General features: G+C 40.9%; 1 protein-coding gene across 1 annotated transcript; it reads left to right on the top strand.

The window, feature by feature from the left end:
* Window positions 1-4,515: 4,515 nt before the first annotated feature.
* On the top strand, window positions 4,516-5,088 carry LOC124789891 (gustatory receptor 23a-like). Its single transcript, XM_047257447.1, has one exon. The coding sequence runs from the start codon at window positions 4,516-4,518 to the stop codon at window positions 5,086-5,088; it is 573 nt and encodes a 190-aa protein (XP_047113403.1).
* Window positions 5,089-26,530: the final 21,442 nt, after the last annotated feature.

Here is a 26,530-nt window from a genome sequence, read left to right as displayed (position 1 = left end):
CTACTGTAGTCTCTTTTAACTGATGAATACATGGTAGGGGGAAGTGTCCCATAGCACAGCTCGTTTCTATAAGTGAGAAGTTAACACATGTTAGCACAACTTGTTGTTTCACAAAGCTATTCACACATGTATTCTGTGTTCTTTAGAAGAATACAGACGCTTGTCATCTCTTTTCGCTAATTTATACATATTTAACTGCTATATGGCTACTTTAGAGCTATATATTGAAGTCTGAGAGAGCGTTAGAAAATTGTTCACAAATGTAACATATTTCACTTTGCGTATCACGAATTATGATAATGTTTGAAACTTTAAACACTACTGGCGTATGGCTGCCTGGGAGTGAAAGGACTGTGCCAAATAATGGCTCTGAGCACTATGGGACTTAACTTCTGAGGTCATCAGTCCCCTAGAACGTAGAACTACTTAAACCTAACTAACCTAAAGACATCACTCACATCCATGACCGAGGGCCAAATAAGGGATGGATATCATTCGTAACAAGGGTTATATTAACAAACGTCAGAAAAAGACTTTTATGGATTATGCCAAAAGAACCTTGACATATTACATAGAATTATTTAAGAACAATTACTTATAATACATCAACAATGTTACCAAATATATAAGTGAGATCAAATAACAGAAATTTGTAGTATAAATTCAAATACTTGCTCTCAAATCTCCAAAAGTCATTCATGAGGACAACAAGTACGAAAATATAATTTAGAAAAACATTATTCTCTTTCCAAAAATATACAAATCTTGTGTTCCAATCGTTATTGTTGGCATATCTACAGCAATACATAACAATCTCTTTTAAGGATCCAAGTAAAAGTCATTCAATAGCTAGGCCACAACCATATCTAGAATGTGTTTCACTAAAATACAACAAATAATTCGGGTCTACCCAAACGAAATTCATTAAGAGTAAACAAAATACAATGAGTGATGCTTGATATGAAACTACCACTTGTCAGGCAATGTGGTCTGGAGGAATGGACGAAAATTACTTTGGGCAGGCATGATCAGCTGCTTACCACACTCCTCCTTTTCTAACACGCCCCAAGGCACGAACATAGAATGATAGCCTGATGCACAGAGAAGTAATCATTAAGTAAAACAAGTAAAACTTAAGTCATCAGATTACACAGTGGCAGCACACACTACACATTTGTGCAAAGTCGCTAAAGATAATTAGGTAACTGGCCAAGGTAACCACCTATACTTACACTTTATAGTAAGGATGATGAGTGGCCAACTGAGATACAGCTTCAAAGCACGCCACGAGCCGTAAACGGTAAATACTTAACCGTGTCACGGGAAGGAAAAATTAGCTGGAAGGAAAACATAAACGGTTGTCTGATGCACCTCACCTATCTAAAGACAAGCTCGGCTTAGGATTATAACCTATCAAAATACAACCAACAAGAATTGCCCTGGTGAGGCACATATGCATGCGGAATACAAACAGCTATAAATCAATTTGTCGATTTAGTACACAAAGTACCAGACAAGAAAAATATTTTGAACGTCATAATTAATGACACTGAACATAAAGAAATTTGCAAAACCCCTGTAATTCAAAACGCAGAATCACGTTATAACTCTAGGGCAGTTACACAGTTGAAATTATTATAGCATGTTTTCACTAGAGTGACATGCTGCCCAAATCGCCTGACCAGACACAGGACAGGGAATAACAACAACAGGAGGCTGAACCGAGTCCGTTATAGAAGCAGTTGGGTACAAACCCATCAGTTTATAAGAACGCCACGTGATCTCGGCACCGAAGGAACGAACTAAAACTAGCTCACTGGGCGTACAAAGCCACTATGTGATGGCAAACAATGGAAGGCCATGGAGTCGCTGGGAGATGTGGTGATGACGACCACCCACTGCTAGCCTGGTGGACCAAACATCCAGTATACTGCCCCACAGAACTGTCCTGTCCACTCTGGTTCACGGACTGCCTCTCCCGAAAAACGGCCAGAACGTCACTGGCGGCAAACGTGCCACGCCTACATCACGCCAAAGATTCTGTTCCAACAGATGTGGCGCGAGCTGTCGATGCACAGCGTTTCAAGAGACATACAAGCACACCTTTGAAATCTTTTAACAGTGTGGTCTGGACTGTTATCACAGAAGTTTTGAGGGCAGCAGGATTATAAAACTGGAAGTTATTTAAGACTATAGTTATAAGAGTCGAAGAGGGGGGTCAGTGGATGAGAAGGGAGTGTGATAGGTTTATTTACTATAAGCGATGTCAATCAGTATGTACAACGACCAAGCAATAAAGAAAACTGAGGATAAATTTGAAAAAGGAATTGAAGTTGAGGGACAAGAATGATGGCCAAAGTAGTAAGGATAAATAGGCAGACAGGCAATAGCAGGGAAAGTGGGGCTGAAGCGGAATTTATTAATACGTAATATAAATTTAAGCGGTAGGATGGCTTTTTAGAAAGCATTTGTTTGGGGTGTAGCCTTGTACGGAAATGAAACGTGAAGTGTCAGTAGTTCATACTGAAAGTAAATAGAAGCTTTTGAAAAGTGGTGCTACAGAAGAATATTGCAGATTAGGTGCATAGATCAGAAAACAAATGACGAGTTATTCAATCGAAACGGACTGAAAAGAAATATGTGGCACAACTTGGCTAGATGAAGGGATTGGTTAATACGACACATCCTAAGGCCTGAGGAAACAGGCGGTTTGGTAAAGTAGGTAAGTGGGGAGTAACAATCGTAGAGACGGACCAGTGTATGAGCGTAGTAAGTTGGTTAAAATTAATGCGAGTTGTAGTAGTTATTCAGTAATGAAAAGGGTTGCGCAAGTTAAGATGGAGAGCGAGAGTTGTGTCGAACCAGCCTGCGAACTGGGAAATGAAGTACCAAAATGTAGTTTTATATAGCTTCGTACATTTAGCAGTTTTCATCATAATTTTTTTTACTTTCTTTGAAGATTGCATGAGCTTTTCTCTAACGGATACTACTAGAATGCCTTATGCACGAAAGCTGAAAGGCGGAAGAAATATATAGAGGTCCAGCATGAGGAAAACAAGCTTGAAAACCATGTTATAGAAAAAGAAGTGCAAGTGAGTGAAGACGACAGAATTGATACTGCAGGAAGAAAGAAAAGTGATAGACGCAGTCGAAACGAGCCCTGTAAGTAAACGACGTGCTTTCAGAATTATTTAGATCCTTTGGGAACCAGGCATGACAGACTATTCCAGCTACTGCACAAGATATCTCAGAGAGGTGTACTTCCCCAGACGAAATACCAGCTGACATCAAGATAAACGTATAAATTTCAATTCTAAGAAATAAAGTGTGTCTAGGTATAAAAACTTTCCGTATAAGTGTATCGTAGTTGCAGATGTCTGTAAAGACTTCTTGTCTCCTATTATACAGCACGAGTGATCTGCCCTGGCTTTGCGCAGGTAGCTCTTTGTGTCTACAGCCAGAAAACTTATCAGGCAAAGCGGTAATATACAGTACAAAAATCTCTTTCTCGTGAACCTTTCTCGCTGTTAGTTCAAACCACATCTGAAGGGTTACATTGATTCATCAGACTGGAAATTTATAAAGCTCTATTTAATTTGGTTCTGATATCGCTTATGGTATATGTATACCACGTTAACACTTGCTCTCAAATTATTATTGGTTGAAACATAGTTCTATAAACAACTCGCACAGGATTCATACAGGCTTCAACCTCTCAAGTTAATGATCCATTAGCGTTAATGACTCATTACTGGCGATCATGAAATTACATTTCGATCGTTATACCATCAGCAAAATTGGAATTGTCACGTTGTGCCAGAGCACTAGGTCATAACTCAGTAGTGACAGCTGTTCGCTTATACGAAGGTAGCTCGCAGAATAATGAACAGTCCACACACCTCTGTTTCTCAAATGAGTGGTCATAGCTTCGAAAGTGCCGTAAGACCATTATATCTTTTATTTCAAATCTTTGGTTTGGTTCCCATCATCAGTGCCAACAAACATTCTCCATCTTCTCTCTACAGAATGTCGGTAAAGAGAGTCAAAGGCTACGTCATATGTTTGATGTGGCTCATCTGTATCAGTGGCTCTGGTCTTTACTGCAGTTATTTAGTAATGCATCAAATCATAATGAATCCACTGTCCCCTATGACAGTGCGCTTTGTATTTGTCTCATTTGTTTCACTAACTGTTTCGGAACCAGCTACAATTCTATGCAGATCTCTGTCTACCGGACATCATATCGTTAGTAGCATAATGGATCTGTTGCAGCAGGTAGATGTGTTGCTCGCTGTGCGAGATCACACTTACAAAATGGAAATATATCGCAAAACGCGCCAAAGAGCAATTTTACTTTTCATTACAGTGCTTGTGTGCATTGTCATACCACAGAGCATTCTAGCAACCTGTTTCTTCAGACATGATCCAATAAACCTCATCTGTATATGCCTACAAGTCTTGATCATGATCTGGAGAGTTCAGTTCTTCGCCGTTGTGCTGGTACTCCGACACAGGATGGGCGTCGTCTGTGGGCAACTGCTGAGGAGCACCCGGCCGCCGGCGGGCAGCGAGGCTGAGCTGGAGGAGCTGGCGACGCGTGCAGGACAGCCGGGGGCGGCGGGGGCGGTGGAGGCGGAGGTGCGGCGGCTGCAGCGCGCCAGGATGGCCCTCCACCGCTGCTCCCGCCTTTGCAGTCTCCACTTCGGACCCGCACTGTTGCTGTCCGTCTTGGCAGATTTCATCGTTATGACTTGCACTGCCTATTGGTTAATAGTCTTGGCACAAGAAAGAGACAAGAGTACGGAAATACTCGTGAGTCTATTTGGACTTACTAACATATTGTGTCGCCAGCTGGCGCTGTGCTGGGTGTGTTCCTCTGCGGCTGACCGCGCCGACAGAGCAGCTCTGTTGCTGTCGAGGCTGCAGCCGCTCCTTCGCCGTGGGCCAGCAGTTGATGTTCTGCAACTGCCAGTGGAGAGACTACGAATTTCTGCCATGGGGTTCTGTGACATCGACCTTCGTGTCTTCACAGCCATTATTAGTGCTGCGGTCACTTATCTCGTGATACTTGTACAATTTCATAAGTGAAGCACTTCGTATGATCTTTGCTAGGGCGTATCTCCTTCTAATTGTGCAGTGTACGGGTGGTGTCATAGGAGGAAACGTCTTTCAGTTAGTGACATATTACTTAATAGCTGCATTGTAAGTATAGGTTATTCTTCAACTACTCATTGTGTTTTTATTATCCAGAGGATTGATAGACATGTCCTTCTAAACAAACAAATTGCAGTAAAAGAGTTGCAAGCTATTTTCAGTAAATGTGTGTATTTATTTAGTTACTTCCTGCAGCGTGCATGATAAATGAGGCTCTAGCCTGCTTCCTTTATGTCATGTGAGGTAGGTACTATAATGGACCCTCCTGCATCAAATTAAGTTACTGGTATACGCCCTGAGGGTGTATAAGAGCTCCAGCATAAGCTGCCATCTTAATTTGATCTTTCTGTCACGTGTTAGTTAGTTTTGAAAATTACTTTACTACGGTGCGCATGAGACAGCCGATACCAGGTTGACGTGTACAACACAGACATATCATATAGGACATCTGCTGGTTTTCCATGAGATTCAACCACCGGGGGAACCATGTCAGTAGTGTTTTATGGCACTAACACACTTCATCATATGCAAGAAGTTGTGTGAAGTTACATTCTTTTCTGTGATCACCTGCGCTAAAGGAAAATGACATATCATGAAAATTATTGATCTGCCAACAAATTGGAAATATTCGGCACAGCGTATAATGCACAACTCACACGTATCTGGATAGCAAGTAAGTAGTAACCACACTGTACACTGACAATTCTACATAAACAAAAGCAGCCAATTACGCGCATTCAGAAATTTTTTACACTTCATGCCCATGAAATAGTGGGAAACACTCAACTGCTGACGAGCCGAAGCCAACTGAAAATGAAAAACTGTTCTGTGCACTCACCTGTTTCAATACAAGTAGATCACCATATTGTTCCAGAACCAGCTCAAGGAATTATTTAGAACCCATGAACCGAACCTAACAACTAAATCCGAATGCGAAAAAGTTCAAATGTCTCTGTTTACATATTTCATTAATATTACGTGTTAGAGGCCACAGAAGACGCTTTTGTATTGAATGAAGAGGAATGTATATACTTCTGTTTTAAAGTTTTTTTAGGCCCAAAGTTGTGTTGTTGCTATGGTCTTCAGTCCGAAGACTGGTTTGATGCAGCCCTCCACGCTACTGTATCCCTTGCAAGCCTCTTCATCTCCTACTAACTACTACAACCTACATCCTACTGAATCTGTTTTCTGCATTTCTCTCCTGATCTATTTTTACCTCCACTTATCCCCACACTTTCCTCCAATACCAAACTGGAAATTGCATAACGCTTATAGAACGTGTTCAGTTCCCCGATCTTTTAATTTAGAACGGATGTGTCACAAAGTTATTCTCTTCCGAATTCATTTCAGTACCTACTCATTTCTTATGTGATCTATCAACGTGGTCTTCGACAGTCTTCTGGTAGCACCATATTTCAGAAGTATATATTCTCCTTTTGTTCGAACTTCTTATCGTCCCGTTTTGATTCCACACAAAACTACACTCCAGTCAAACTCTCTCGAAAAGACTTCCTACTACTTAAATTTACATTCAATGTCAACCGGTTTCCCCTCTTCACAAACGTTTTACTTCCCCTTACCAATTTACATTTTTATCTACTCTCTGCTTCGACTATCGTAACTTATTTCGCTGGCTGATGAGCAAAACTATCTACTAATTGTAGCATCTAATTTCCTAGTCTAATTACGTCAGCACTGCCTCATTTGGTTCGACTACATTCCATTACCCTCGCTTTACAACAGTTGATGTTCATCTTACAACCTCCTTTCAGGACACTGTCCATTCCATTAAAATGCTCTTCCAAGGCCTTTGCTGTCTCTTAGCAAACGGCAGTGGCGTTGGCAAACATCAAACTTTCTTCTTCCTCTTGAACGTAAATGCAGTTACAATCCCCACGGTACAACTTGTTCGGTGTGCAGATTGAATAATAATGGGGATAGGTAAAATCCTGCCTCATTCTCGGTCACCTACTTATTTTTCAAGCCATTAGACTCTTATAACAGCCGTCTGGTTTCTGCAAATCTCCAATATCAAACTTCGTTCCCTGCACATTACACCCTCTACATTCAGAATTCCGAAGAGTGTATTTCAGTCAACATTTTCAGAACCGACCTCTAAGTCTAAAAATGCTGAAAATCTAGATTTACTATTCCTTAGCCCATTTTCTAAGATGATCCATTCGGTCAGCATTCCCTATGGTGTTACTACAATTCTCCTAAACTCAAATTGATCAACCCCAAGGTCGGCTTTAACCAGTCTTTCCATTTGTCGCGAAATAATTCGTGTCAATGCTATGCAATCATGGTTTTTAAACTGATAGTCTGGTAATATCCACGCCTCTCTGTATTAGCTTTCTTTATAAATGGAGTTATTAAACTGTTTTGGAAATCTGAGGGTATTTCGCCTGTCTCGTACATCTTTAATATCAGGTTGACTAGGTTTGACACCCTGGCTCTACCTAGGTTATTAGTAGCTCGAAGGGAATGTCGTCTACTCAAGGGGCCTTGTTTCGAATTAGGTCTTCCAAAGCTCTGTCGAATTCTGCCTGAAGTATTACACCTCACATCGCATCTTCATTTGACTTCTTCATTTCTGTCTATGACAATACCATCTAGTTAACTTCCATTGTAGAGTCGCTCTATATATGCCTTCCACCTTTCAGCTTTACCTTCTTTGTTTAGTATCGGTTTTTCATTTGAACTCTTGCTAATCATACTGCTGCTTCTCCTTTCTCCAAAAGTCGCTTTAATTTTCATACAGGTGGAAACTACCCTTCCTCTAGTTATGTATGCATCTATCGAACTGTATTTGCCTGTATCGCTTTCATCTTTCATATGTTTCACTTTCTGCCAATCTTTCCCTTTCGCCTGCTTCATTTGCTGGCTTTTTACATTTACTTTTTTCATCAGTTATATTCAGTATTTCTTGTGATATCCAGGGATATCTGCGAGGCGTTGTCTTTCTACCTATTTGATCCTCTGATGCCTTCAGTGGTTCACCTCTCACAGCTAACTAATCATTCTCCAATTTATTTGTTTCTCAAGTTTCAGTTAATCGTATCCTAATCCTTTTCTGGAACTTTTAATAACGTATTGTTCTATCAATTCATCCTAGTCCAAAATAGCAGATATCCAACCATTTTGGTATTTAATAAGTTTTAATCTTCAATTTTTAACCAATGAATAGTGGTCTGAGTCCACATATTGCCTGGAATTGTCTTACATTCGAAGACCTGTTTCATAAATCTCTGTTGTCTTTTATCACTCTTTCTGGATGATCAGATTCAAGGAGTACAACCGTAGCCTTATCTGCAATTGTAATTCATCTGGTCCATTTGGTTCAGTTCTGTTGACAAACGAGGATAACGAAACAATACCTCTCTCAGCAGCGGCGGTCGTCCTTAGATATTATCTCGACATCGCAAAAGGAAGTTTAACATACATAGGTTAATTGTCAATGCATCATAGTAGTGAACTACAAGTAATGAGAAATTCTTCCTGTACGATTCAGCTTTTATTTATAATAACTGGGTGATGTGTTTTTTGAACATATAAATGTATTCAAAGTACAAGTCCTGAAGCGACAATCCATGTATTTTCTTCTTGCAGTAAGAGTAAACAAAGCAGGAACAAGAATTTGTACCACTCATCAAATCGTCGCAATCCAGAAGAGGAAAGACGAAAGACAGACTAACTTCTACAACAAGTGCGGGGATTTGGACACGAGTTAGCAATATTATGTCTTGGCTGACATCACTAGGAATCATATACAGAGATACTATAAATTCATTGATAAAGAGAAAAATAATTTCTGAATAAAATCTTTGTAATTATAAGCAAGGCTGAAATCGTAATTACGCTGCGTTCACTGGCGACACGAATCATAAGAAGGATTATTGCTGGAGTCATTTCATACTTAGTGCACAATCATCAGTTGAAACATAGATCATCTGCCAGTCAAGAATGATACAGACATTGCAGTGGTTACAGCAGGAATCGTAGACGAATGTTTTTGTGGTGTACTTTATTTAATTTACTTAATACCTAAGCGAGACAAAAAATTAACATGAATCACATTCAAACTGAGGGATTCGTTTCATGTTACACTAAAAGTTCGACAGATGCGCCTATAGCCTTGCAAAATAAGTAAGTAACGTTGTAGCAAGTGGTTCGCATTTACAATGTGCCTAACTGAACAAATAATTCAGACAGTATTTACCAGTGAACACCCGATACCTTAAAGAATCCATTTCCCATGTATAAAACAACTGCTGTTGTCTGATTACAAATGAGTTAATATGTTAAATGTGTAACGGTAAGCATATGAGCAAGAAAATGTTTAGAAGAGGTTTGTAATTACGTTTAAAGCTTGTTGGAAGACGCTAAGTGTTTTCATTATGAAAGAATAGATGAATTTAGTCCGGGAAATTTGCGCTCCGTTTTAAGCAAACCAAAGTTTTCTCGAATCTCAATGTTAATGAAGTCATTTCTTCAGATATATGTGTCGTATAATTTTGCAGGAGCATTAAGGAATGTGAATAGTCGTTAGTAAAGAAGTAAGAATGTAAGTATCAACCTTTACCCCTTTCATTATTTTTGAATGCGACAGATAGAAAAGGTTTCGGAAAAGTTTGAAATTGTGTAAAGTTTGTTGGAAGTAGCTATGAGCCCTAATTTCAAATACTGAATGAATAAAGTCTGCGTATTTGTGTGCTGTCAGTTACGGCACCTTATCTCATTGTGTTAATGTTCTAACTCATGGTTACACTTCTTAATGAGTAGATCATGACTGCATTTTATATTTCTTTAAATCATCCACTGATTGCATGAAATATTGAAAATCAAATTTTGCTGCCCCATTCGCAGCAAGAAAATAACTTAAACCTAGTCGATGTTAACTAAGTAAACTTTATTATAGACAAAAATGTAATTGGTATAATAACATTTAACTACACACCTAAATATTTTTAATTTTTATTATATTCGTGTTGGAATGCTATTACATCTTGAGCAAAAGCTTTAAATTGAGAATTGATTGACATGGTAACGTAAACAAGTTTCTTGTCTTTGCTTTGGCGACGTAATTGTACCGCGCTGGCTCTCATCCTGACGTTAATTCATGGCCCACAGGAAACGAGGGTGAAAGATGGGGGTGGAGCAATCTAATTCGGAGTTATATAAGCTGTATTTTGTTATTTTGGTATTCGTTTAACTGAAGTAGTATGAAGACAAGCGAGGAAGTGTATCACGAATAATATCAGTGAATTTCATCAGCTGTGGTGGGGTGAGAGACTTGGCTGCGGACCAACTTCTAGGCAATGTTCGCGCAATATGTTGTAGATAAAACTAAAGAACCGTACGACTAGGATTACAGCTGTGAAACATAGGGTTCTTACAACAAATTAAACTAATAATTTAGCACAGAGAAACATATCTTGTCCTCTTTATCGTAAATATGAGGGAAGACGTATCTAAAACCACACAATATGCCCATGTACATTTCTATCGTAATTGGTGGTATTTCATTCCCTTGATGTATAGCGAAAATAATAAGTCACTATTTAAAATCATTTATGACTAAGAAATATTCTTTTTACATGTGTTGAACGTGACTTACGCCAAGTTTATCCAGAAAAAAGACCGGTATAATTTCCTCTTTTTTTTCAGTTTATTGGTTTTCAGGTCCTACCTATAAAAAAGAACGAATCCACACAGCTATCTTCCCGATGTATGATGTTCGAGAGAGATAAGTGCTGTCTGCTGTCTCATCATAGGGCGTGGTAGTGTCTCAGATGTGCTCGCTGTTTCAGTCACAACGCTGTTGTTAAGAACCGCTACACACCACTAATGCAGCGGGTTGCAGTGCTGTGTACAGAGCTAAAATATCATCAGTCTCGCATTATAGTACGTTGAACTGAATGCCAACGGCGGCTTGTGAGTATAGATTTTGGGCGTTCACAAATTTTTTGAGTCAAATAAACTAGAAAGTGTTAAATTGCATCTGCTGTATAACAATAACGATTAAGAACAAATTTATGAAACTGCAGCAACTGCCAATAATAATAGTGATGATAATAGTAATACGCTAAACTTTTCTGAAGAACAGAAGATTGTTTGGCGAAATTCTTAAATACAGTTTGACAATCAGTAGTCATACGCTATTCTTCACATCGTCAACAAAATATTAACATCACTCACCACGTCTTATTTTCTGAACCAGGTGAACGGCATAATTATTTGTTATGAAATGATCTGCCCTTCCATGTAGTACACACAGTAGTTAGTATAAATGCACGTTACACTGTACTGTAGGTACGCATTAAATAGAGAGAATTATATGTCAGCATGATTGGTACATTCCATTTATAAAGAAAAGCTATTTCTCTGTTTTGCAATCGCACAAATGCCTAGATCACGCTATGATTGGAGTCTTAATACCATCCAACTCTCGGTTGGAGGCATTGCCAATGACGGAAGCCTATTCCCCTTAATTGTGTTTCGAAGAAAAGCTTTAATATTCATTGTTGAGAAACAACGTTCAGATTCAACTGTTGCAAGGAGGAATGTTATAGTTATTCTCATTAGCCCACTTAAATGTGGAAATGTGTCTAGACACAACTTCCTGTCTAGTAGAATCTACAAAATTGTAACTGTTTCACATGTGCGTTGAAAATAGTGTAGATTATTTATAGCTCTGTTCTCCGTTGGGTCTTCAGTAATCATTGATAACTATCAACAATAAAGTCAACATCTCTCTCAGGAAAATTTATCGACAGTAGAGAAAATGGGCTCACGTCTAATAATTTTCATACCACGAGTTGATAAATGAATGAAAATCTTTCAGTCATATGATTTATTCTGGTGTCGCAGACTTCTGTCGAATTTGCTGCTTGTTTTATATTGCTCTTTTTTCACAATTTGTTTTTCAGTCTCAACATACCTTATTCCTTTAGTAATATATTCGAACTCTGGCAAATATTGTCCAGTTGTTTGTTGTTTCAAGTTACTCTTACTACATCCTGAATAATATTTCGGGATTTGGCATGATCCTATGAAAAAGAAGAATAAGAACTCAGGGTCTTCTAAATTGGAGAAGCAGCAGCAAATTTCTCCTCTGGTTTGATCATGTGCGCGAACAGCGAGGCTAATTTCTTCTAAACACTCGATCAGACATTCCACCTTCTCTTAAACTGTGTTGACTCTTCCAATGTAGCTACTTTTCGTGGTAATCTAGTTTGCACAGCTCTGTCTAGCACATTGGTGCTGTGTGACGACTTGGAGAAAAAGGTCAGAAAGCCAGGGAAATACGAACAAAATATTGTCTCAGATTTGTTTATACATGCAGCTTTTTGCCGGACCAGACCAAATTGTTCAGCACATCAGTGGATCCTAGGGTATACCTGCACGATCCTTACCTGAAGACAGTTGATGCTTTCGCTCAGAAACCAGCATCGTGACAGCATTGCGCCATCACTTTTTCCTACTTTGTATCGGCACACTTTTGCAAATCGGAATTTATTGCCCCAAGTAATGTCTCAGCTCTTGTGCGTCAGCGTTAGATAAGGCCCAAAACCTCTCCACACAGAGGCATGACATTCGTACCTATAACTAGTAATCAACTGTTGCTTGGTAGGCACGTATGTCAATTCCTCCGACATTGCAGCTAAACAATGCGCACTTAAAATTTCCTTCGTTATTATTTCTCTTCATACAATGCAGAACTCCGTTTTGAACTGTTTTCGGTATACCTTCAAACACAATTGCAGCTTCTAAATGTTTCTTCATTGAAACGTCAACAGCGCTTTCTACATTTACAAGGCCACGAAACATTCATGTGATTTCTGATGATCCCGTCATTGTGAATAGGTACAGCTAACTCCAACGCACCTCAGAAAATTACGCAGTCTATTATTCTGGAGGGTAATATCTTTTACTATGCACTTGCGTTACTATGTACTTGTTTTCTCACAGAGTCTCTGTATACGCTGTCATGTTGCATACTCGTATTAACTTCAGAAAGCACTGAAATTGTTCTCATTTTTGTGTAATTGGAAGTTTTCGTGCATTTTAATTTTTTCGGACAAACTTACAAGCTCCCTAACATTTCAGTAAGTGCATTTCTTACGTTGCACCCACACAACCACTTACGCTTATTGTACACTTCTTTATTAAACCAAGTTTATTAGACTGTCTCAATCGACGGATCTGGTCTGGGAGGTCCTAATTGCTTTGCAGATATCTCGTCCTGGTAATTCAATTTTCTGTTAGCGCTTAAAATATATTCGACAGAGTTGGCGTTGACACTGTACATGAAAGCCGATTCACTGTCCTGTGTGCGCAGTGACTTGCACAATAAACAATCTTCACAGTAAACAAACCTCAAATACAAACTGCCGTTTGTGGAAATTATGAAATTCAAGTTTAATGCCTATCAGGATAATCACTTGACTGCAGGTAAAAGAAACAGACTAAATTGGTGCACTCTCCTGTCAGGAAAGCAAAAGGTTTACTGTTTCATGAAATCCATAACTTAAATAACTATAACTTATTCAGAAACCCACAAAATCGGTTTCCTATCAGTATAAACGTGACATATATTGACGTCCGATCTAACTTTGTAATATAGTGAGTGAACTGGTATATCAGAGGAGTGTGCCACTAGCTAGTTGGATTAATGCCAAGCGAACGGAGATAAACGTCTAGCGATGTGTGCTACAACCGAGTGGCACTGACGTTAAATTGTAGTTAAGTGGTAAGGCCTAACTGTGAACGCCGTGAACCGTTAATGTTATTTATAAAATCTGAATGCGCTTAACGCATAACGCAATTACGTCACGCCAGTTGCCCATGCTCAAAAGCTCCTTCAAACGTGAATAACTGAAGATGTTGTCGTGATTCTGATGCCAAGTTGTATGGTGTCTAGACAAGTAGCACTGAAACGTGGGGCCACAGACTTAGGTGCCATATGTTTCAGGTTACTGCATCTATGTTACGTTTAACAACATTCAAAGAAAGATAAGAAATAAATCCCGAAGGTCTCCCAAATTAGGGTTTCTCGTGCTCTGGTGCTCTTATGCTGTAGAACCCATTGTTGCACACACATCTCTTCCGAATATTGCAAGTGGAGAAATTGCACCTCACTAGCGTATCTGACTTGACATGAAACACGATAAATAAAGTGGGAAATAAATCTGAAGCTAATTAAATTACCTACACTGAAATTTGCATGGTGATTTTGATGAGTTATTGGGTAAATGATCAAAAATTTTTGTTTCTGCATATTGAACTTCATTCTGAGCCACTGAAAGCTTTAATAATGGGTAATAATAGCAACACTGTAATGGATACGGATCTAACTAGACGTATCTAATTGTAGTGGACTAGTTATAACAGATTTTGTTAGCGAATATATGTATTGTGACATAGCAGTTAAAATGCACACCTGTTTGAAGAGATACCTACATCACATCCTCAGGTGAGCAACACACAGTATTGTTAATGCTTGGTTTTGCATAATCGATACTTTCTTTAGAGTGGTGAGTTACAACAGAAAATTATTCCATATCTTATCACTGAGTGGAAATGTACCTAATATGCCAGGAGAATAATACATCTGTTTACAAGATTGGTAATTACACAAAGGACTAATGCAGATGAACTTGAATGTTCGAGGCACTCGGTAATATGATTCTTCCAGTCTAAGTTTTCAACAATATGTACACCCAAAAATGTAGAGCATTCTACACAATTTAGTAACTCCTCCCAATGTGCTACATTAGATGATGGTATGACTGTTTGTTGTACAGAACTTAATACCGTTTTTTCTTTTCTTTTTTAAATGTAGGGGCAGTTCATTTTCTGAGAACCTGTTGATAAGCCTTTGGAAGCCATCGGTTACCGTTTCTTCTGCTGCTTTCTTTCTAATGGAATTTATTATAACACTATCACCATCTGCAAAAAGTACCAACTTTGGTTTTAGAATATTAAGTGGTAGGTCATTATCATGAATAAGTAATAACCAAAATTGAAGGAATAAACAGAACTGATGCCCGTGGGATTCCCTTTATGATTTCTACACAGTCACTAATATTGTCTATTCTTCCAAACCTCATTAAATAATTGTGTACTATCTTTTGATTCTATTTGTGACGTATGACTCAGTCCAGCTGTGTATAGTGCCATAAGTTCCCTAAAACTTGAATTTTTCTAAGGGAGGAAGATGATCGACACACTTAAATGCTTTGGAAAAATCGCAAAAGACACCAAATGCCTTAGTTTATTATTTAAGCCCTTGGTATTTGATTAATCGATGTGTAAACATCGTTCTCAGTTGAACAACACTTCTGTAATTCAAACTGAGATATTAAGTGTGAATAAGGTGTGACACTTTTCTTGAGTACATTGCTTTTTCTAATGTATTGGAAAAAGATGTTAATGACACTGGACAATAACTGTTTAAGTCTTCGCTGACACTTTTCTTATGAAGAGATGTAATTGTTTCATATTTTAACCTGCCTGTAAAAGTTCCCTGAGTTAGTAATGCAATACATATGTCACTAAGGATATTACTTGTGAAGTTGGAACAAATTATCACACCACTATGAAATACCATCAAAGCCATATGAGCTTTTGTTTTCTAGAATATTTGAAATTCTGTTAATTACAGTGAAATCTGTAGGTACTACTTCTAGCTGTTTAAAGTTTTTTGGAATGACATTTTGAATATATGCTGTTTGTTCTCCAACTGAACTATTTAACCCTTCAGTGGTCGCATCAATATTTGTAACACCAGTGGTAGTGTGGTCGACTCTGTCCACCAGCCATCGTTTTCACTAAAGATGTGAAACGTTCTACCATAATATGCTTGCTACTGAAAAGTAAGAAGTTTATTCTGGTTTTTAAATTAATAGAAATACAAATTTTAGTCTTTGACCTATTTTGTTTCTAAAGATACAATTACAAAATCTAATTAAAGAATCCTCGTTTTTCATTTAACAATACATTCCCAACATGCAGGATAAAGTTAAATCACATTTGACCTGCCTTTATTTCTCAGTACATGTTCTCAAACAGCATTTATTGTCTTATACTCTCTTTACTGAACATGACTATATTGTTTCTACGTAAAAACAGAGTTTACTCATCCGGTTCCTCTACCTCGTCCACAGTGCTACCTGCGCACTTTTCACACACAACTGCGGAATCCTTCTTGCATACAAACATCTTACTCCGACTAAAACGAATTGTAGGGACAATATTGTTTTTTCTGCCACACATAACGCAGCGACTCTTCTTTTTGTTTGGAGGTTCTTCTGGTTCTTGAGGTTCTTGCTATTTATGAGGCGCCACAAAAATTTTGAGATCATTTGAAAGCATCGAAATGTAGGATCTTGTAACTAAATGATGTTTCATAAGTTGTTGGGACCACTATTTCAAAACTAGCCTCCTTGTTTTTTTTTGTTTTTTTTTCTGTTTAGTAAAGCGAACCATAGAGCCATCATCCTCCGCCTTGTTACTCGTGCAACAGAATATTTACTGGACATTTGGTCTACTGTGCGAGCCCCTCCTTTTGTCACGTTGTAGCCCATGATAATCTTTAGTTTATTGGTATTCTTATCAACTGTGCCTTCACTATGCATGTTGCTAAGCAGAACAATACATTTGTTTCTTTTGGGCACATATGACACCAGTGTGATATCTTTCTATTATCCAAACAGTGAAGACCCAATGTTCCTGGATTTCAGAGGTAGGAATTCCGGAGGGATTTCCGTTTTATTTTTCTTCCGAGCTACAACGCATGTGACGTTTCTCTGCGAAAGTGAGACTGCTAGTGGATAACTTGTATACCAATAATCAAAAGTAATATTCCGATTTGATCCCAGCAGACGTTCTGCCAGACGATGCACAATATCGCACAGTTTATTTGACACCTTTTAAGGGTCATCTGGTTTTGTTCCATAGTACAGCTCAATAGATGCTGTATAGAATGTTTTGGCGTCGCAAGTAGCAAAGAATTGCAAGCCATACTTTGCTGGTTTGTTCGGTATGTACTGAACAACTAAACATCTCCCTCTATGGTTACAAACTCTCCCAGACGACAGTTGTCCTTATAATTAGTGACATATTTGTCTAAAAATGACCTGATAGCAACTAATCTGTCGCTCTCGCATCTTTGTGTTCTTGTCAATTTGTCATAAATATCACGCTGCTGAGGAGAAATTAGAAATGTCTGTACGACATGCAAGCTCTAAGGATCTTCATACTAGTGCCATCTTTAATTCCAAGTTGTTCAACATTTGTTTTATTTCCACCCTTTGAGCCAATCAATGTAAGGATTCGAATGACAGAATATATCCCTTACCTAGAAGCTTCCTTCCTATCTCTCTCTCTGTAGAATAGATGTTCCGTGATACTACATTTCTGATATGCAAATTGATGTATTCCACAAGTTAATCAATCATATCTGCACCAACAGTCTTATATAATGCTGTCACTTCTTTTGTAATACCCTTAGCAGTCCTCTTCGGACCAGGTAGTATTTTTATTATATATTTTGAGGGCGTTTTCGTCGCTTTGGCTCTTACGTTCTCCTTAGACCACTTAATTTTGCCGTCTTTACCAACAAAATATGCACACACAAAATCAAAATTACCGTCACCATCTTTTTCATCCTCATGACGTTGCATTTCCTCTAGAATATGTGTATGTCTTCCTCCCTCTACAAGAACTGCTTGTAATTCTGATTCACTGTTGTGATCACTAACTACTATTTGTCCTTATTACCTGTCAGGCAAGTCAAATTCAGGACACTTGCTGTCATCCGAATCTTCATTTAGAAGCCTTTAAATCTCCTCCTCTGATAACACTTTTCTGAAAAAGGCCCTAAAAGTATAAACAAAAGTAAAACATAGTTGCTAGTGAAAGATTTTAATCCAAAACAAAGATAGTATTCACAGTTACCATAAAGGAAATCCTTACATCACAGGTCGCGTGGTTGACTCTGTACTCGAAACAGAACATGGACAAAAATAAGCTACAAATGTTGTCAATGTGCAAGTGCTACAAACGCAGCAACAATACAAGTGACGGCAGAGGACCAACTTCAAGATAAGTAGAACTCCCAGCAATGCAACAATGCCTATTTTTTCTGAGCGAAAAAATGAACTCTGGTTGACTCAGTCAAACAATGCGACCGCTCGAGGGTTAATCCTATTGTTGTTGCTACATTTAGAAACTGATTGTTATATGTGAAAATTCCTGTCAGATTAAAACTCTGTGCCGGACAGAGACTAAAACTTGGGATCTTTGCCTTTCGCGGGCAAGAGCTCTACTATCTGAGCTACCCAAGCACGACTCACGACCCGTCCTCACAGCTTTACTTCTGCCAGTACCTCGTCTCCTACCTCCAAAACTTAACAGAAGCTCTCCTGCGAAACTTGCACAACTAGCACTCCTGAAAGAAAGGATATTGCGGAGACATGGCTTAGCCACTGCCTAGAGGATGTTTCCAGAATGAGATTTTCACTCTGCAGCGGAGGGTGCCCTGATATGAAACTTCCTGGCAGATTAGAACTGTGTGCCGGACCGAGACTCGAACTCGAGACCTTAGCCTTTCGCGGGCTAGTGCTGTACTATCTGAGCTACCAAAGCATGACTCACGCCCCGTACTCACAGCTTTACCTCCGCCATTACCTCGTCATCTGCTTGCCAGACTTCACAGAAGCTCTCCTGCGAACCTTGCAGAACTAGCAAAGGTCCCGAGTTTTACTGTCGGTCCGGCATATAGTTTAAATCTGCCAGGAAGTTAAATATCAGCGCATACTCCGCTGCAGAGTGAAAATCACATTCTGTTTGTTAAATGTATTCACGACTTGTGAATTATCAGTAATGACATTTTCATTTAGTTTAACTGTTATGGTATCTTGTACACTGACTGGCTGTTCTGTCTCCCATTTCACAATGACCCATTCAGCTTTCATATTTTCACACAAATAATAAATTTCTGTCCAAATGTACATCCTTCATGACATTTTAATGAGTATCCTAACAGTATTACTGTGTTCTTTTGTAGTGGCAACTAAGGTTGGAGCTGACTTATACTCTGGCCTATATACAATTTTCCTCCTTCTTCTTACACGAGGTTATAACTACCTTAGTTCATAAAATCTTCTCCGGCACACAGCTGAGCCAATGCGTTGGTCTCTGGCCACGTTCCAGCAAGCTTCTTTCTTGACATCTACATGCAAAGCGTCAGGGTCTCTCGCTCTCTTACTATAAGGCTTACTTGAAGGCTGATTTTGGTAAAGTATTTTGTCCTCGTGACATTTGCTTCTGCCCTTTGGAGGGGATGGGTAATGGTCCTAGCTTTTCTTGTGGGGTCCTGTCGTTTGCGAGAGAAGGTTCGATTTTCCTGGGTTTATCTGGGATTAAGTAGTGGGTTTATGATTCTTCATGTGATTTGGAGTTTGTTATCCTGAATTCTCTTGGGTTGTAGTTGCCAAGCAAATTATCAGTGCATTTGGGGATTACCTTAGTCTATCGTAGAACGCTTGGGCGAGGTTTTTGAACCTTTTTTTAAAGTGGTTCTATATTGACGGTAGCGTGCAAGTCTGCAGTGGGGGAAACGGGAGTCTACGTGTAAGGCTCTTTTGAAGGCTCTGTTTTGTATTGTTTGCACTCTTTTGATGCTTTTTGCAACGTAGCCCCATACAGGGCAGGCGTATTCGAGGACAGGGCGCACTAGACTGAAGTACACACTGGCTGCTAGGTTGCTCTCTCTGTTTAGAATGGCGTATGGTACGTGGAGCTTGTATGTGCCTACGCCATGTGAGGCGTTGGTCCATAGTCACCGCAGGTACTTAACTTCGGACCGCCACTAGATGTTGTTTCTGTGGAGACGGAGGGTGGGACGTGGGCTGCGCCGTAGAGGCCTCTTTGTTTTTCTGTGCGTAAGCATAATGGCTTGAGTTTTTCCACTGCTCAGAGTTGTGTGCCGTTTATTGCCCCATCTGTCTGTTTTGTCAAGGACGTTTTTTAATCGTCTAGTGACGAGGTTCCTGCTTGAGATCTGTGCGAAAAAGGCAATGATATCAGCGTTTTGCGCTGTTTCTAGTGGCAGTTCTGTGGGAATGTAAGCTGTGTGTAAGTTGTGTAGGATGGGTCCTATAACGCTACCTTGGGGTACTCCCGCTTGGATGCGTCTTTTTGTTGAGCGTCAGTTGTCGACTTTTACTGTGAAACTTCTACCTGAGAGGTAGCTTTCTGTGAGTTTGACTACGGGCCCTGGGAAACCCTGCACGTACAGTATACGAGGTGCGATAATAAAGTAATGAGACTGATGTGAAAAAAAAATGTTGCTTTCCGTTTTAGTCAAGTTCAGTGTTGTCTCCTTCAAAGTAGTTCCCTTCTGATTGCACACACTTTTTCCAGTGCTTCTGTCATTGATTGTAATAGTTCTAGAACTCATCTTCTGTAATATCATCGAAAACCCTCGTCACAGCTTTTTGGACACCTTGCGTTGTTTGAAAGTGGTGTCCCTTGACCGCTGTTTTGACTCTTGGAATTGGAATAAAGTCGCGTGAATAAGGTGGCTGTGGTAGTACTGACATTTGTTTTTTAGGTTAAAAATAGCTGCTCTGATAGAGCAGTATGGGACCGCGCATTATCGTGATGCAGAATCCAGTTATCAGCAATGTTGGCACGGAAACGAAGATCTCTTTTAAGAAGACTCTCTAAAATTTCATTGTAGTAATATTGGTTAACTGTTTGTCCAGGAGGCAGCCACTCCTTATGAACAATTGCCTTGGAATCAAAGAAGCACACAAACATGCATTTCACTTTTGACTTCGAAAGCGAGCTTTTTTTGGTCTGCATGATCCCTTTGAGCACCATTGCGAACTTTGGCGTTTTGTCGCTGGATCGTACTGAGAAAACCAATGTTCATCACCAGTGATAAAACGGCTCAAAAATTCTACATTGATTTCCGTTTGCTCTAACAGATCAGCTGCCACATTTTTCCGTTTTTCTCGATGTTGTGGTGTGAGATTTTTGGGGACTAATTCTGCACAAATCTTTCTCATACCAAGATATTCAGTTATTATTAGACGAACCGTTTCTCGATTGATGTCCAGGTCTCCTGCAATCATTTTCACAGATAATCTTCCATCAGATCGTACGAGTTCGCTCACCCTGGTCAAGTTGACATCCATCCTTGGGGTTGAAGGTCGTCCACTCCGGTCTTCATCTTGAACATTCGTTCTGCCTTCACTAAAGATTTTATGCCAACGAAAAACTTGAGATGTTGACATAAAATAATCTCCAAAAGCCTTCTGAAGCTTCCGTAAGTTGTAGTCGCGTTTTCACCCAATTTAACACAAAAAGAAATGGCATTCCGTTGCGCAGTATTATGCAGTTTCATTTCCGTGACAAGAGACACAAACACGTGTTAACTTATTACAGCACAACCAACGACTGAGCAGTTGCTTCTATGTGCTGCTTGGACTAGAAGCAGCTTATAGACCAAGGTCAAAGATATTGTGCCTACGCCAGCCTGCACTGTTGCCACACCTTGCAAAGGAAATCAGTCTCGTTACTGTATTGTAGCAACTCGTATATTAGTCCCTCGTGCCAGACCGTATCAAAAGCTTTGGCTAGGTCTAGCAGGATCATTCCATAGTGGCCTCTGTGATTTAGGGCTTGGGTGACGGCCTCTGTCACCCTCATTAGTTACTGTGGGGCAGCGTGCCCTCTCAGGATGTCAAATTGCGTCCTGGGGAGTATCTGCTCGCCTGCGATGTGCTGCTGTATGGGGAGGAGCAGAAGGTGTTCGTATAGTTTGCTTAGTGATGGTAGCGGACCTCTTTGCCTGTAACGTTGTGGAAAGATGGGATCTTTGCCTGGTTTCGCGATCGCGATCGCTTCTGCATGTTTCCATTCCTTAGGAAACTTGCGTGATCGCGTGATCTTATTGAAGATGTTGGCGATGAGCGTAATCGCTAGCGGGGGGATTAGTTTCAACAGCTCGTTTGTGACTTTGTAGTGACCAGGCGCCTTGCTATTTGATAGTGATTTTATGAATTCTACTACGTCTTCTGCGGTGTAGAGCGGTAGCTCGTCATTTTCATCGTCTTCCGCTGTGAGGATGGCGACCAACTGTCTCCTGACGGTGACGTCGTGTTCCTTATCCTGAGACTCTACCGGCTGGAATTGTTTTTCGAAAACGTCCGCAAGCGCGTTATCCTTGTCAGCAGACTGAACGCGAGGCCTCGCTCACCGTGCAGAGGGGCATTCTTGCGAGTCTTTTGGTAAATTGTTAGATTGCTCGCCTGAGGCTGTTGTCTTCCACCTTAAGAGTGGAGAGACGTGCTGACTATTTCTGGTTTCTGTGTTCTATGATGGCTGCTTTCAGCTCTCTCTGGAGCTTGTTAAGCAGTTTCTGGTGCCTGGATTTCTTGTTAATTTCCGTTCCTTCGCGGTCTTGTTTTTGTGCCTCATCTGAGCAAGCAGGTGCGGTGGGAGCTGTTTAGAGGGGAGGTCGCTTTCTGGAGGCCTAGGTGTGGCTTTCTGATTTGCTTGCAGGATTGTTGCGGTGAAGTGGTGCAGCGTCTGTAGTGTGTTTTCTGCTGCGGAAGGCGGGGTGTTGGCAATGACCGCTATCATGTCGTCGTGGATTTGCCCCCAGTTTGTGTGTTTGTTTGAGTACTGACACTGCACTATGGGGAGCCATTCTCCTACGTCTAGCTTGAAGACGACGGGATTGTGGTCGGATGACATTCTGTTCAGTGAACTCGCGGCCACAAAACCCAGTACTCTCTTTGACATGGCTATGCCTAGGACGTCCGCACGATTTCCGTTGAGTGGGAAATGTGTGGGTCTCTATGGGCCCCACATATAGAAGTGGTGTGTGCGCTGAAGTCGCTGGGGCTGGTGGCCAGCTCTTTTGGCGGTTCTGGAGTGCCCGTACGGGTTTTTGGCATTGACGTCACCCAGTGACGCGATAGCTTCGTTACCTAGGCTCTGGGAGGGTTTGTTGTATACTGCTACGGTCGTCAATGGCCTTGTGGCCATGGCTATCTCTATGGCAACTAACTCTAGCGGAGTGGCAGAGGGGTGAACTTGGTGGTAGAGGATTCTTCGTTTTTCGAAGATTGCTATCCCGCCTCCTGCTGTGGGCCTATCTTGTCGGTAGCTAAAGTAGTTTGGCACCGACGATTTAGTACCCGGGTACAGGTGATTTTCCGATGCCAAACATACATCGATTCTTTTAGGAATTGTCTTAATTCCTGTACCTGACGAAGGAGACCGTTTGCATTGAAGATGAGAAAGGTTAGGCCTTGGATGGATGTTCTCCAATTCATGTTTGGTGGAGGTGGTGGTTACTGGGGTTGTCGCAGCAAAGTGCAAAGACATGATACCACAGAGGCTCAAATTTGTGCAAGTTGCTCTCCTAGTTCCTGCATCATGTCAAGTGTCTTGGTGACTGCTGATGTGAATGTGTTCATTGAATGGGCCAGCTGTGCAACCTGCTTGTCCTGTAGGGAGTTGGGATGGCTACTGCATGCTGCGGGTACGACATCGGCTGTTTGTTGCTGGTGACAAGATGCGTCGTTCCTGAGCGGTGGTTCTTGCATGCCTTCTGCGTCCTTAGACTGGCGTACTGGTTCGGACGCAGGGAACATGGAATAGGGATTGTCGCCTGGTCTGTTGTCCTGTCCTAGCGGGTCATTTCTGGCTCTGGGGGACGCTTTCGGCATAGGTCGGCGATTCCCTTCCAAAGTTCCGAGTTTGGGAGGTTGTGGTGGTTGTTGAAGCTTGCCTGGTGGGTGCCTGCCTAGCTGTGTTGTTCCCTGGCCTGGTTTGGGAGTGTGCTGTTCGATGAATTGGTTTGTGGGTGTTTTGTTGTTTTTTCCTCTCATGCGGTCTGTTGCTTGATTAATTACCTCGCAGCCTTGATAGCTGGCGGGGTGTCCAGTGTATTTACAACTGCCCCTTCTACTTTGTTCCCCACTTCTTTCATGGGGCATTCCCGTGAAGGGTGTTGTTCTGCACAGTGCACTTATTTGGGGAGGCATGTTCCGTCTTTTGCGACAGGCGAAAGCCCTTGGTAATAGTAGCACTGCCTGAGGCCTGTTTCTTGTCTGAGTGTCTTTACAGTCACGTCTAGAGCCGTTACTCTGGTGACCGGTCAGATTCTCCTACTCTGAGGGGTGTCAGTGTGTGTCGCTAGGAACAATGGCATTGTTTTACTCCTCCCTGGTTTTTTGAGTAACCCAACTGAGCGTACCTCAAAATCTTGGGAGGTGAGATCTTTCTTGATGTCTTCAGTGGCTGAGTATTTCCCTGTGAGACGTGCTTCTGTCCGTCTCGTTTAAACACGCACCCTAGTTACGCCTTGGTTTCCCGCCGGCGCTTTTCCTCGTGGCGGCGCCTTGTGTTCTCCTCGTCTCATCCCCCACCCTCTAGGTCGATGGAGTGGAGTGACTGAGTCGTGAAGCGTGGCAGTACGCCATCGACTCCGGAAGTGCTTGTTTGTCTTACTGGCGATGGTTTGTGTGGTTTCGGCCGGCTCATTCCACCGTGAGGTGCTACGGCATAGCGTGCCTGACTTGGAGAAGCCGTTAGCTCCGATTATGCCTATTCTTGTCAGAAGAGAATTGAAATAAGGAGCTGTGATGTTTCTGTTCCGGAGAATAGTGGGAGTCGCCGAGGACGGTGGCTCCGGGAATGTTTTGAGCACTGAGGGCGGCAGGTTTTCCTCCGGGACTGAAGTTGAGTATATTTCTCTATTGACGTTGTGCTTTTGACTTGCTATTAACTTGAATTAGGGTCGTGTTTGCGACTTCATTTATGTTGCTGCCGCCGACATTGTGTGTTTTCCGTCCACCGGTTTAGCTCGCCGGTTCTGAACCTATGAAGGAAAGCCTTGAAGGTTAGTTCTGCACTGCGTTTGCGGAATTTGACTTCGAGTGTGTAGGTTGTTCTTGTACCGCTGGGCTGGTTCCTCGGTGAGGCGTCGACGTGAGCGTGAATTGCTTGGTAAAAATTTGTAGTAGGCACTCCGGGCATGGTCGATGCTGTACAACGAGGATAGTAGAACATGTTGAATCAAAGGCTGTGAATGTGAACTGTTGCTCTGTCATGTCACACTAGGAGACTTAATAATTAGGTACTGATGTATTGGTGGCTATCTATTGATTTTTGTGACCAATTTGGTAGTCAGTTCCAAGCCTACGTGTACGTGAGAGAAAGAAATCCAGTTCTAATACTGAAAACCCAGTTCTTTGAAATCCAGTTCTAATACTTAACCTCCCATGTTAGTGTGCTGGGGCCCTTAAGGCCGGCTTACTGATAAATTCCTGGTCATTATTTACTTATTGCAGAATTTGTTTGACTAATTTCATTTACAACCTGGCCCTTAAGGTAGAGTTGTTAATAAGCACTTGTTATTTTCCAGCTGATATTTTTAAGATTTTCTTATCTTGTTAATTTGGCCCTTCAGGCCCCTAACTTGGAAGTTGCAAGGCCCTTCAGGCTTCTTTATTGTTTCACACTGCCTTGCCTAAGCTCTTGGAAAATTTGCTCTTTAACTTAAGGCTAGTTAACTATTTTGGTGGCCCTTCAGGCTCAAACCTACTGTTCATACGTTTATATTTGAATATTTTCTTTGTCTGTGGTATTGGCCTTTTATATCTTAAATTTTGAAGCGAAGTGAATTTTGGTTTGCAAATTTACTAGCCCTTCAGGCTGAACACGTTATATGTATTCTTGCTAAATTGGCCCTTCAGGCTTTCTTTGCGATTGCAGTCCTTAAGGCATACGCAGAGCTATGTTACATGGTACAATGTTAAATTGTTGATGAACTAGTGTCTTAAGGTTTGATTCTCCCTATATTCATTATTTTGGCAGATTGTATATTGCATTTTAGCTAGTTTTAATAAATTCATTAGAAGTAAGGTGTTATGTTACTTCTACCAGCACTTGGCCCTGCTTCCTCGCCCGATCCTAGTGGCTCCTTACTTCCTTGATTGTTAGAATTTTTGCCCATTAGCCACTATTATCGGTTTCACCCTGAAGACTGACTTTAGTGGATTTTCTGGGATTATATTAATCGTGTAATGCGGGGCGTTCTGCTCTTTTAACGCGTGTTGGACTGTGAGGTAATCCTCTGTGTTTGACAGGTTGATTTTTATCCTATCTCCCTCTGCTGACTCCGCTTTAAAGTCTCTGTTGCCCAGGGCCTGTTTGATCGTGTTATAAAAGTCCAAGTATGTGTTCGAAAATTCTGCTACTATTGGTGGGATCTTGTACTTCCTAGCTGGTGGTGGTGGACGTGTTGGTGCGCCTGTTGCCGGCACGGAAGAGGGTGTAATTGCATCGA

This window comes from Schistocerca piceifrons, chromosome 1 (genome assembly GCF_021461385.2).
Source record: "Schistocerca piceifrons isolate TAMUIC-IGC-003096 chromosome 1, iqSchPice1.1, whole genome shotgun sequence".
NCBI classification, from domain to species: domain Eukaryota; kingdom Metazoa; phylum Arthropoda; class Insecta; order Orthoptera; family Acrididae; genus Schistocerca; species Schistocerca piceifrons.
This window is presented reverse-complemented; position numbering and strand designations above follow the sequence as displayed.